Source organism: Stegostoma tigrinum, chromosome 9 (assembly GCF_030684315.1).
Source record: "Stegostoma tigrinum isolate sSteTig4 chromosome 9, sSteTig4.hap1, whole genome shotgun sequence".
Lineage (NCBI taxonomy): Eukaryota > Metazoa > Chordata > Chondrichthyes > Orectolobiformes > Stegostomatidae > Stegostoma > Stegostoma tigrinum.
Window position 1 is genome coordinate 86,800,168 of NC_081362.1, and position 12,798 is coordinate 86,812,965.

General features: G+C 38.6%; 1 protein-coding gene across 1 annotated transcript in view; it reads left to right on the top strand.

Annotated features, from left to right (window-relative positions):
* The window catches only part of tarbp1 (TAR (HIV-1) RNA binding protein 1), a 183,163-nt gene that overhangs the window by 131,348 nt on the left and 39,017 nt on the right, over positions 1-12,798 (top strand). Inside the window, exons 29-30 of the mRNA XM_048536298.2 lie at positions 4,698-4,892; positions 8,465-8,589. Coding sequence (XP_048392255.1) covers positions 4,698-4,892; positions 8,465-8,589 — 320 coding nt within the window. The remainder of the gene's footprint in view (positions 1-4,697; positions 4,893-8,464; positions 8,590-12,798) is intronic.

The following is a 12,798-nucleotide window of genomic DNA, read 5'->3' on the forward strand; positions in this document are numbered from 1 at the left end:
TTTCAGTTCTGGCCGAATTTCCTGAATCCAAAGAGTAAAAGCAGAACTTTAAATTGAAACAAAACTTGAAAATGACATTGGTTTCTAGGTTCTTCAATCTTGTGGGCTTTGTGTTGAATTTGTCATGTTACAGATCAAAGGTCAAAATTTTTAAATTCACCAATGAAATGTGAGCATCACTGGCAGACCACCATGTATTGCTTGCCCCTAGTCTCCTTGAGAAGGTGGTGTTGAGCTAAATTTTTGAACAGCTTTGAAGGAATTGAAGCATTGGAGGAATGGCAGTATATTTCCAAGTCAGAATTGAACGTGGCTTAGAGGGGAATTTGCAAGTGGTCGTGTTCCCTTGTATCTGCTGCCCTTGATCTAGATTGATTTGGTTGTGGGTTTGGAAGGACCTTTGGAAGATTCCTACCATGCATGTTGCAGATAATACACACTGCTGCTACTGGCATCTCAGCCACGAAGAATCAAGCAGGCTGCTTTCTTTTGGATGGTGTCAAGTTTCATGAATGTTGTTCAAGCTGCACCCATCCTGGCAAGTGGGGAGGTATTCCACTGCACTCCTGACTTGTGCCTTGAGTGGTGGACAGGCTTTGAGGAGTCAGAATGTGAGTTTGCTCACTGCAGTATTCCTAGCATCTGACCTGCTGTTACAGCCACTGAATTTATATGGCAAGTCCAGTTCCGTTTCTGGTCAATTTGTTTTAATTCAAAAAATACCTTATTCATAAAACAAATCTTATATACATGGTCGCTGGAGCAGTTCAATTCTGTACAGTCTTTACATGTGTAGAATAAACAAACCCAAGGCATTCCTTGCTTACATAATACTATATATACATGCATTTGAGGCACCGGGAATGTCCGATAACTGAATGTGCCCCCATCGTTCTTAGGCCTAAAGACCTCAGACAGTGGTCTTTCCACACTGCCCAAGCTTTAGTGTGTCCCTCAGCACGTGGTCCTGGACCTTGGAATATACCAGTCCACAACACTCATCAAGATCATCTCTTTGCTCTCGAAGACCTACTAGTTTAGGCATAACTAAGCATGTCTTTCAACAAAAGTTGATGGCCCTCATGGTGCTGATGATGTTGTGTGCTCTAGGGATCAGCCAGAGAGCACAGAGTCCCACATCACACAGCTACCTGAGACGAACCTTGACCAAAAAAAGCCATTGCATCTGTCTCCAAACTTCCTTTGCGAAGCCACGTTCAGAAGGAGATATGTGACGGTCTGTGTTGATTTGAAGGCAGCGTTTGGTAGGACAGAGTATCTGGGCATATATGAAGGATCTCACAGGCAGTGCCTTTCTCACCAACAGCTAAACAATGTCTTGGCGCTAGTTGGAAAGTTCTGGTGATGAGGCATTCTGCCAAATGACTTTGACAGTCTGCGCAGAGAACAACCAGATGAGAGCCATCCTGTCCTTAGTATGCGCATGTTGACTGGGGGGGATTCAGTGATGAAAACATCATTGAATGTAAAGTGGTGGTGCTTAGATTGTGTATTAGTGGGGATGGTTATAGCCTGGCATTTGTGTAGCATGAATGTTACTCACTACTTTTCAAATCAAACCTGGATATTGTCCTGATCTTGTCTCATTTGAGTATGGACTGCTTCACCTTTGGCCGTACAAGCCACACAAACAGAAGTTAGTTGATTCATGCCTTAATGCTGGGATAGTGCAAACTAATCCCACTACTCAATTCTTTTCCGTTCCTTAACTTAGTTTAGTTTTTGCTTAAAATCCCATCTTCCTTGCTTCAACTATTCTTTCTGATATTACACTCCATGTTCCAACAGTACTTTGCCAAAGTACATTTCCCTTGGTCTCTCCCCTCATTTTTAAAGAGTAAAGAAGTTTGAATCCAAATATATATGGCATTGGTAAGGACACACCTTGGATATTATGCTCAGGTTTGTTGGTCTTTCTTGATGGAGGATATGAAACAAAAGAACAGAAAATCCTGGGGAAACTCGGCAGGCCAGGCATCAACTATGGAGAGAAAAACAAATTAATGTTTCAGGTCTAGTGACCCTTTTGTCAGAACTGAAAGCAGCTGAGAAAGTGTATTTATGTTGATTTGGGCACGTGCAAAGAGTTGAATAGTGGAGAATGAACATCTTGCTCCATATTCATTAACCACCCTGACACCCCCTGGTTCTGTTCTGTGTGGGTTTCTCCCAGTACAATCAACTCATTTTCAGCCATTAATACTTCCTGTTAGCACCCATTCAACATTTGTCACTCTCCTGGTTTGTCAGCATTCCTATTATCTGCTTCTCCTTTTTCTCTCTCTGTGGCCACCGCCTCCATCTATTCAACTCATTCCTTTCTACCCAACCTTAACCTTCCATTATCAATATAAATGCCATCAGTTCCCGACTGCTTTAGATCTGACAAAGAGCCACTGTACTCAAAACTCTGTTGTTCTGTCCACAGATGAAGCCAGGCCTGCTGAGTTTCTCCAGCATTTTCTGTTTTGCTTCAGATCACCAGTGTCCATACTTCTTTATGTTATTTTATTCCGAAAGATGAAGTGTTTATTTAGCCAGGGGCCTAGAACTTGAGACCACAATCTCATAACACAGGGATGGCCATTTAATACTGAGAAGAGGAGAAATTGATTCGCGCAAAAGGTGTCAATGGAATTCTCAGTCTTAAAAACCTTGATGTTCAATCATTGAATATATTCATAGAACATAACGGTGCAGTACAAGCCCTTTGGCCTTCGATGTTGCGCCGACCTGTGAAACCAATCTGAAGCCCATCTAACCTACACTATTCCATTATCATCCATATGTTTATCCGATGACCATTTAAATGCCCTTAAAGTTGGTGAGTCTACTACTGTTGCAGACAGGGCATTCCACACCCTTACTACACTGAGTAAAGAACCTACCTCTGGCATCTGTCCTGTATCTATCACCCCTCAACTTAAAGTCCCCTTGTGCTAGCCAACACCATCGGGGGAAAAAGGCTCTCACTGTCCACCCTATCTAATCCTCTGATCATCTTATATGTCTCTATTAGGTCACCTCTTAACCACCTTCTCTCCAAGGAAAACAGCCTCAAGTCCCTCAGCCTTTTCTCATAAGACCTTCCTTCCATACCAGGCAACATACTGGTAAATCTCCTCTGCACCCTTTCCAAATTCAAGACCACGCATAATAGTTCTTTTGGATATTGAGAGATGTGGAGATACATCAGCAAAGTCAAGTTGTAGAAGATCAGCCTTATTTATATTAAATAGCATGGCAAGCTCGAAAACCAAATTCCCTATCCTGCTCCTACTTCCTATGTTCTTATTGTGGTTGTAAATCAAATATTTTTTGCTTCATATTAGTTCTTTGCAGTGCACCACAAGCTGCATCATACCAATGTCAATAAAACAGTTTGACTGCTTTGGAAAGTTCTTCAGCCTTTGCTTTATCCAAGGCACCACTTCACTTTTGACACATCCAGCTGCACTGTTAGAAGGGTCCTCTTGTCACATTTTATTAAATACATTTGAAAATTTAAGTGCATCACATTTGCTGTATTTATTTAGTCTGTTTAATCAGCACTTTTCAATAAGTTAATTCAATAATTAAAATATTAGTTTCCCTTTAGACTGGTTCACTAGTTATTGTTTTTAATTTGTAAATAATGCTGTCCCTTATTTTGGCCTTCTGCAATTTCTCCTGATTTAAAGCTTTTCACCTTGATTTATTTATCTGATATATTGTCTTTGTCTGAGTGGTCACATAACATTCAATGCAATAAATATGTCCCCTCGTTTTGGGTTTTTCAGGAAGTGTCAATAGTAACACGCTGTTCTTATCTGTCTGTTTCTGTTCCTTTATATTCAGATTTCCCAGTTAGTGTCCTTAATTCAAATAAAATCAGTCTCAATTGTTTACAGTCATTGTATCTAAGTTCTATTATTTCTTAATATTAAGAATCAAGGAAAAAATGTATTTTGCAATTTTAAAACTGAACTTCGAAGTGTAATGACGTATAAATCCTAGATTGGTGATTGGGACCTCTAAAATGATTATCTATCTGATTCTGGCCTTGAAGAGTGTTACAGTTCATTGTAAAATAATAATACATTTTAAGAGGAAGAAATTATTGCAGATGCTGGAATCTGTACTGAAAACAAAAAATGTTAGAAATCACAGTAGATCAGGCAGCATCCATGAAGAGAGAGAGAGTAAGCTAACGTTTTGAGTCTAGTGACTCTTCATCAGAGCATGTCAAGATTCATCTAGGCTCAAGACATTAGTTTGCTCTCTCTCCATAGATGCTACCTGATCTGTGATTTCTAACATTTTTTGTTTTCAGTGAATTTTAAGTGGTTAGCTTATGTGCAGATCACCAAATCAAGTACATATGGCGTTGAAACCATGAAAGAAGTGTCAGTGTTGGGGAAATGTGGTAGAAAATCTAACTGCTTGGCATTAGGCTGTATAAGGATATGCAGTAATTTTATTGTTTCTGAAGGCTTCTTTTCCTAATTAACCTTTTAGCTTTTAAAGCTATCTATTATTGTGCACCTTAGTTTTGTCTTCACAGGTTTCTAACAAAGGAGTCAGTTGATCCTTTTTTTGGTAAAGAAATAATAATGGTCATCACAAAAGTAATTTTTATGTCCAGAATGCTTGCTTAATTAATCAGTGGCCCAAATAAAGTTGCAAATGTTTAACAGGTTATGACCACGCTGAAGTAAGTCAAGATGATGAATGGGCTGATATACAAAAGAAGATAATACCGTGGAAGAATAATGTCCCAGACCAAGTTCTGGAATTGATCTGTCAGCAAAGAACCACAAACTCTGGAAAATCTTCTGATAGCAGCCTAATTATAGTGGCATCACTTATTGATAAGCCTGCTAACCTGGGAGGTAAGAATATGTTTTGTGTTTCAAAGATCTTGTTCCCTGCTCTATTTCAGTACAAGCATTATGCTACCCACAGCTTTGGGTTCAGTTTGTGCCTAAGGCTTCTTGCCTCTATGTTGGCGCATTTATTTGTATGCCTTTGTAATGGAGAAGGTGAAAGACATGAAAAAAGTCAAATTGCTTACTGAAGAGAAAATCCACCTACAGACTGGTTTCTTGCTTGAGGTGCTTTGACTTTTTGCTTTGGTTTTGTTTTATTAATTTCTTGTTGTTCATGTCTCCGTAACAAATGCCAGAACATGAAAGGGAACACCACATGTCTATTAACCATTGTTTGGTTGCAGTCTTTCTTCTGCATGAGATTAAACCACATTTTGTGTTAGTATTAAGTGAGATAGATTAATTTATTTTGGCCACAGTAGTTGATCCATTTAATGCAAGAGATCAGTATGTTGTTTGTGTTTAAAATTGTAGAGTACTAGTTAGAATTATAATTTTGTCAGTCCAGTTCCTGCACAAACCCATCAGAATTAGAGACAATAAGGGCTGCAGATGCTGGAAGCCAGAGATTATACGTGTGAGGCTGGAAAAGCACAGCCGGTCAGACAGCATCCAAGGAGCAAGTAAGCCAATGTTTTGGGCCCAGATGCTGTCTGAGCTGATATGGATTTCCAGCCTCGCAGCCATAGACTCCATCAGAATTAGACTTCTTTTGCCGAATTATTTTTATTCTAAATGAACAAAATATGGAACTCTTGCCACTGTTGGCTCCAGCTTTTGAATTTGTGGTAGCAAGAACAGTACATTGTGGCTTCTCACTCCACATTTTTGCTTTGTTAATCCATGTTTCGATATGGCCCCAAGGTGCGACAAAGTGAATCAGGAACGGTAATGGCTCTAGCATCAGTTTACCGCCTGTCTCTCCCACCCCTACCATCTCTTCCAAATGAATAAAACAGAAAGTAGAGTTGTAGAAGTTCAGCCTTAATCATATTAAATGGCAGCGCATTCTCAAAGACTAATTTGCCTGTTCATTCTCCATTTCTGATGTTTTTGTCGTTCTAAATCATATATCCTTACTTAATATTATTTCCTCAAGGTCTATGACCAAATCATTTTTTGTGATGAACAGAATCCAAAGTAAGTCAAAACACAGCTGTTCTCTCCCACTTCAAACCAGGAATCTTGGAACCATGTTGTGATAATCCAAACTTAAAAGTGCAGCAGATGTTGGGGAAAATCCGGGTGACAAATGAGATCCAGAAATCTAACGAAGTTATTGAATAAATCAAGGAGCAGAGTATTTTTGCTGGAGTTATTCCTTTAGTTTGATCCACAAAATTTTACTTGATTTTGTTTTCCCCTCTTCAGCCATTTCATTTTTTTAAATGATCCTTTGATCTTTTAATCAACTTCCATGTGCTACAAGCTACAGTAATGAGTTCCTGCTCTCTAGTATGAAATAAGCATCAAAAAATCCACCTATGTATATTAAATCATTACATATTTCAAATTGTTTAATACAAGACAATTGAAATCATAGTCTTCTATTTCTGGATAAGAAATAAGTGTTCCTGCCACAATTGCCAGTTCTTCATCAAAACACTTGTAAAGCTCTGAATTGAATTTCCGGATTTAAATAGCTTTGCCACAGTTCAATGGGCTTTTTAATCCATCTGCTTTAATTTATTGCACGCTATTATGGGTTTAATTCAGGTAACTGATGTTTTAAAATATTAGGTATTAAGTTAACAGAACTGCAAAATTACGAGGTGATTGCTTTATCATGGGTTTTCTTAAAAAAAAACCTTTATACTGCCAATTATGTGTGTGCGCTGTATTGAGCGAACTGTAGTTTATTTGACTCTATTTTATATTCGGTCACATATATGTGACTCCAGACTCTCAGAATGCAGTTGACCTTTAACTGCCCTCTAGGAAATTTGGGATAGGCAATAAATGTTGATCTAGCCAGTGATGCCCACATTCTGAGCAAATTTTTAAAGCTTACACGGAAGTCCTTTCCATCTTGAAATCTGCTCGTTGGGGTTATCATTTCGCTTTGCATTCCCCCATTTTAAAGAAGACTTGTTGATGAGTGGTGACAGATTAAATTTATTTCAAAAAAATCTCTCCAATTAAATGTTAGATAGGATTGTTTTATTGTGGACATATGAACTACATTGTTTGCTTCAAATTTATCTTTGAAATCTCTCTCAAAGTTATTTACAGTTTTAAGTCATACAAGTCATCATCAACCTTTTTCTTTAATCTTCTGCTCTTGGCCATCAATGTGCTTAGTATAAAATTATAATGCCTTGCACATTAAAAATGCCTTCACATTCTAGAAATTTAGCCCTAACAAGTTTTTCCAGTTGTTCAGTGGGCTGCTTAATTGAGTGGCTGAGTAATGCACAATAGGAATTTTTGGATTTCATTGTTTTTCTGTGCTGGTTCATCTGTTTCCAGCCAATCCAGTGGTAGAAATGCTGCAATGTTCCTTGCTTTCTTTCTTTGTATGGATTCCCTCGTTTAAAATTGAATTTTCTTAACTTTCTGCAAAGTTAGTGATCAAGTAAGAGTTTAAGAGTTTCCATTGTCATTGTTTTTTGTTATTGTGGCATTTTCCTCTGTTGTTAAGTCTACCTTTACATTTACTAATGGTAGTTAAGAGAAAGGAAACATTTACTCCAGTGGCTCTGTCACACAGTGACATTGCACAAATAACTGTCTGATAAATCTTTGCCCCATGACCAACTTATGGGAAACATATGTCTTGTGTTTGATGCTTCATTCATGTCTCCAGCGGAAAAGGTTGCAGGTTTAAGGCAAATGTGACCTGTCAATCCAAGCTGACACTAATTTGCAATGCTGACGGAGTGCCACATTGTCAAAGCTGTAATTTTTGAATAAAGTCTTAAATCAAGTGAATATCTGCTCTGTTGGGTGGATGTAAAAGTTCCCATGAGACCACTTCAAAGAAGAGCAAAGGAATTCTTTGCCTCCTGGCCAAAATTAATCTGCGTGACAAAAGACTAAAACAAATAACCTGGATGTCCTCATTTTGTTGTTTATAGGATATTGCTGTGTGCCAGTAGGTTGCTACATTTAGTGAGTACAAAGTGACTGCACTTTAGCAGCATTTGAATGTCTCGAAAGCACTTTTGAACTCCTGAGGTACTGAAAATCACAGTGGAATACTAGTTAATTATTCTTGCCGAAAGCAATAGGCTTGAGGTCAGGAACGCCTAAAATGAGGAATCAAGCTTTGCCTGAGGCACACTGTTTCTACTTCATTGCAATATGCCTCCCTTGCGAGTGTTATTTGTCTGAAATAACTTAAGAACCATAAGTTGACTTTCAAGAAATTCTTGAACTGAATATAATGTCAACATCTGACAGCTTCTTTTTTAGTTTCTGCAGGTTTTTTGCGTAGCTTTTTAATTTTGGTGCTTCAATAGAGATGAGCTGAAAGCAGGAATTAAATATACCCCCTTCCCATACTTAGAATGTCTATTATTTTTGGTGTTGTATTGATAACTTGATGGTTAACGTGTTCTTTTGTTTTCCTCCAGGTTTATGTCGGACTAGTGAGATATTTGGGGCTTCTGCACTTGTTGTAAACAACATGAATTGTGTGAATGACAAACAGTTTCAAGCCCTCAGTGTTTCTGCTGAACAGTGGCTGTCAGTCATTGAGGTGGGTGTTTGCCGTCTTTTTGATTTCATAGATCAGAAATGAAAGGGTAATTCCGTGCTGCAGATAAAGGCACCGAAGTGGACTTGAATGCAGGCCATCTGGTTATCCATGCACTAGCATATTAGAATCTTGCCCCTTCACATGTAGCAAATAAGAGCATGAGTATACCATTCAGATCTTCAAGCCTGCTGTGCCGTTCAGCATGATCATGGCTGATCATCCAGCTCAGTACCCTGTTCCCACTTTCTCTCGTACCATCTGATCCCTTTAACCCTAAGAACTATATCTAACTCATTGAAAATATTCAACGTTTTTGCCTCAACTACTTTCTGTGGCAGGCTCACCATTGTGCGTAAACAAATTTCTCCTCTTCTCAGTACTAAATAACCTCCCTGTATGTTAGCAAGGGTTGCAAGGATATCACTGCAAGGATTGATAAGATCTGATTAACTCATGTATACTTTAGGAAATAGATGTCTTTGTTGTCAACTATGATGATCATAACTCATGTCAGTTCAGAGAATGTCCAAGATGAAATGGTCAATGAACAGATTAGAATCTTAAAGAAATGAGATACGTAATTTCATCTTAGCTCCATTACAGAGGCCTGTGGGAAGTTAATGCAGAAGCTTTCATTGAATGGAAAGGCGGCAGGCAGTATTGGGTGGGAATAAGGAATTGAGCTTAATACTTAAAAGGAAAATATTGTCATTTCTGGAAATTTGAAATGGAGATAAAATGATGGAAACAATGATGACACCTCAGGCCTGTGACTGGGAAAGGTTAGAAACGTCATAAGTTTTAAACAAGGTAAAGAGAGGAGGGTGAGAGAGGAAAAAGCAAAAGGAGTCACCCGTGACATGGTTGATGATAGATAAGATTAAATGATGAAAGGCTTCATGGTGCAAAGTCAAAGTGATGATTAGACAAGAGAATAATGTATCTGGAAGAGGTGTGAGTGGCAGGATCCTGAATAGCTGCCATATGAAAGAAAATTAAATGAGTGAAATGAGAGAGAGAAGCACACAAAGCAAAAGCGGGAACTGCAGTTAGTTTCTAGATTTGTTGAACTCCACATTGAGCCCTGAAGGCTGTAAAATGCCAATTTGAAAAGTTAGTTCTTGGAACTAGTCTTGAACTTCACTTGAACGATGTAGGAGGCCAAGGATAGATTGGTCAGAGTAGGACAGACACTTAAAATGGAAAGTGACTATAAGCTTGAGGTCACACATGTGAACTGAAGTAAGGTGCTCTGCAAAGTGGACTTTTTTGATCTCCCTAATGTAGAGGAGATCATGTCGGGAGCAGTGAATGCAGTACATGAATTGAAAGAAATGTAATCACTTGCACCTAGGAGCAGAATTAAGACCATGAATAATCGGGGGGGGGGATACAAAGATAATGGACAAGTCTTGTATCTCTCATGCTTATGTGGAACGGTGTTGTAGGAAAGGAGGTGTACGAGGGAACTGAGAAGTGGACCACGGAATTGTAGAACAATGCTCAGAGGAAAGGGAAAAATATTTTAATGGTGGACTCGCACATGGTGGGTGAAAAAAAAAATGGGCTGAATTGTTGGATCCAGAGATAGGTGTGATGGAAGGTGAAAACAATGGGAGCATTATTGTGCTTCCAGAAACTTGAGAAAAGGGGGGATAAGAGAGATGGGAGAAGTGCATGAAGTATAGCAGACACATTTCAGCATCCTGTCAACCATAGTGTAGGGAAAATCCTTTACATAATCATTGGGGGATTATTTTTCTTAAATTAGCTTAATGTGAAGATCTAATAACGTAGTGCTTCAGGGTAATGCCCATCACCTATAATACCTTTTATTGAGCTTCTGTTATTGCTAGGATAGAAAATAGTCTCTGAATTATTTTCTGGTTCTCTTCCAGACTTTCTGGAAAAGCTTAAAAAAAGCCTTTCTTAGAATCATAGAATCCATACAGTGTGGAAAGTGGCTGCTCGGCCTATAAAGTCTGCACCCACCCTCCCAAAGAGCTTCTCACCAAGACCCAACTCCCCAGCCTATCATCATAACCCCAGCACTTACCACGGCTAATCCACGTACCCTTCACGTCTGTAAACACTGCAGACAATTGAGCATAGTCAATCCATCTAACCTGCATATCTTTTGGACCGCGGGAGGAAACCGGAACTCCCGGTGGAAGCCCACACAAAGACGGGGGAAAACATGAAAACTCCACACAAACAGCCCCCAAAAGCTGGGATTGAGCCCCAATTCCTTGCACTTTGAGGCTGCATTTCTCTGCACTGAACCACCATGCCACCCATTTCTAGAACTGACCTATACACGCTATATATTGCCAGTGATCTATTGACCATCTTTAGTGGTTAAAATTAGCAATTACATTTAATCTTTGTAGTTTATTTCTGGCATTAAAAGAATTCTGGCTTTCTGCCATTATACAAATGTGAATCTCTAATGAATGAACTAATTTTATATTTTAGTGAAAAATAATAATAATATTGGTTTTCTGAAGAGTGATAATACTTAGATTATATTAGAGGATATTATTAAACTTGGGAAGGTTCAGAAAAAAATTAGAAGGATGTTGCTGGGAATGGAGGGTTTGGATAATAAAAATAGGCTTGATAGGTTGGAACTTTTTTCATTGGAATGTAGGAGATTGAGTGCTGACCTTCTGGAAGTTTATAAAATCATGAGGCGCATAGATAAGGTGAATACCAAAGGTCTTTTCCCTAAGGTGGGGAAGTTCAAGCTAGGGGACATATTTTTAAGGGAAGAGGAGAAAGATTTAATAAGGCCATGAGGAGCAACGTTTTCAGAGTGGTTAGTGTGTGGAATGAGCTGCCAGAGGAAGCGGTGGATGCAGATACAGCTACAACATTTAAAAGACATTTGGGTAATGACCTGAATAATAAAGGTTTGGAGGGATATAGGCCAAACACAGGCAGATGGGACAAGTTTAGTTTGGGAATATGTTCAGCATGGACTAGTTGGACTGAAGAGTCTGTTTCCAAGCTGCATGATGCTCTAACTCTTGCTGCAGCTTTATTTTGTAATGTTGGAAGGTGCATTTTAGGAAAATGAACTGGGTTGCTTTGCAGTTCCAAAAGCAAGCTGCTTAGTTGGAGACAGGATATCTTAAAATGTTTATTTAAGCACTTTGCAGATCCAATGAAGATGGAGTAGAGGTTAGGAAGAGTGCCAGTCATCGACACGTTATAGTTTTGCATCCGTAATCATGAATGATGTCGATATTGGCACTGCAGCATTCTGACAGTTACAAGCATCTCTTTCTAGAAACAGACTGATCCATCAACTTTTGGCCTGATCTGTGTCACATTTAAATAATGATACAATGGAGCTTATTACTTTAGAGTGGATCGTCGGTATTAATGACATTTGAAGAGTGACTGACAGGAGAGCAGTCAAACAATGTAAATCTGCTGCAGTATGTGTTTGTTTTAGGCGTTAATGTCTGGCAGTAGGAAAGAAAGTGAAATTGGATTTCGAAGAGTGTAGTATTGAATCTGATACAAGTCAATTTAAAATAGTCATTTGAGTTTACTTTTGAAATGTTATTTCAAAAACTTGTTTGTGCTTAAAACCCATGAGAAACAGATGGGTGTCTGAAATGTGTATCTGTGTTCACCTTGTGAATGCAAAAATGTGTAAGTTAACAAAGTGACATCAATGGGAATTGAAATATTTAATAGAATTTTTACAGTTTAGGTAATCTCTTGGCAGCAGTAGTGAATGTTGTGACATTAGTCACAACTATGTTTTGGGTCCCTGTTTAAGACGCAACACACAGTTAAAAATTCCAGTGGGTAAAGTTTTGTTACCTCAGTCAGTACAAGAAAGTCTCAAACACAAGGGTCATTGTTGGCAGCTTGGGCTTGAAGTAAAATTTATCACCTTAAATTTACTCGATTTTGGGGTAGGACATGCAGGATAGTTTTTTATACTGGCATATAAAGGTAGATAATGCCTAAATGAATGTTATTTTACAAAGTTTAAGAATTGTATCCTTTTGTCATTGCTGTCGCCCTATAATTTAACTCTAGTTTCTTACGCAGGAGACCTCTGCTCCCTGAAGATTTCCCTAATCCATAAAAGTGTTAGAATCCACATTTTGTGATGATGACTGGCAGTTTGGGATTTCACGACAGATATAACATGACATTATATAGCTAATTTAGTCATGTGAACTGAAA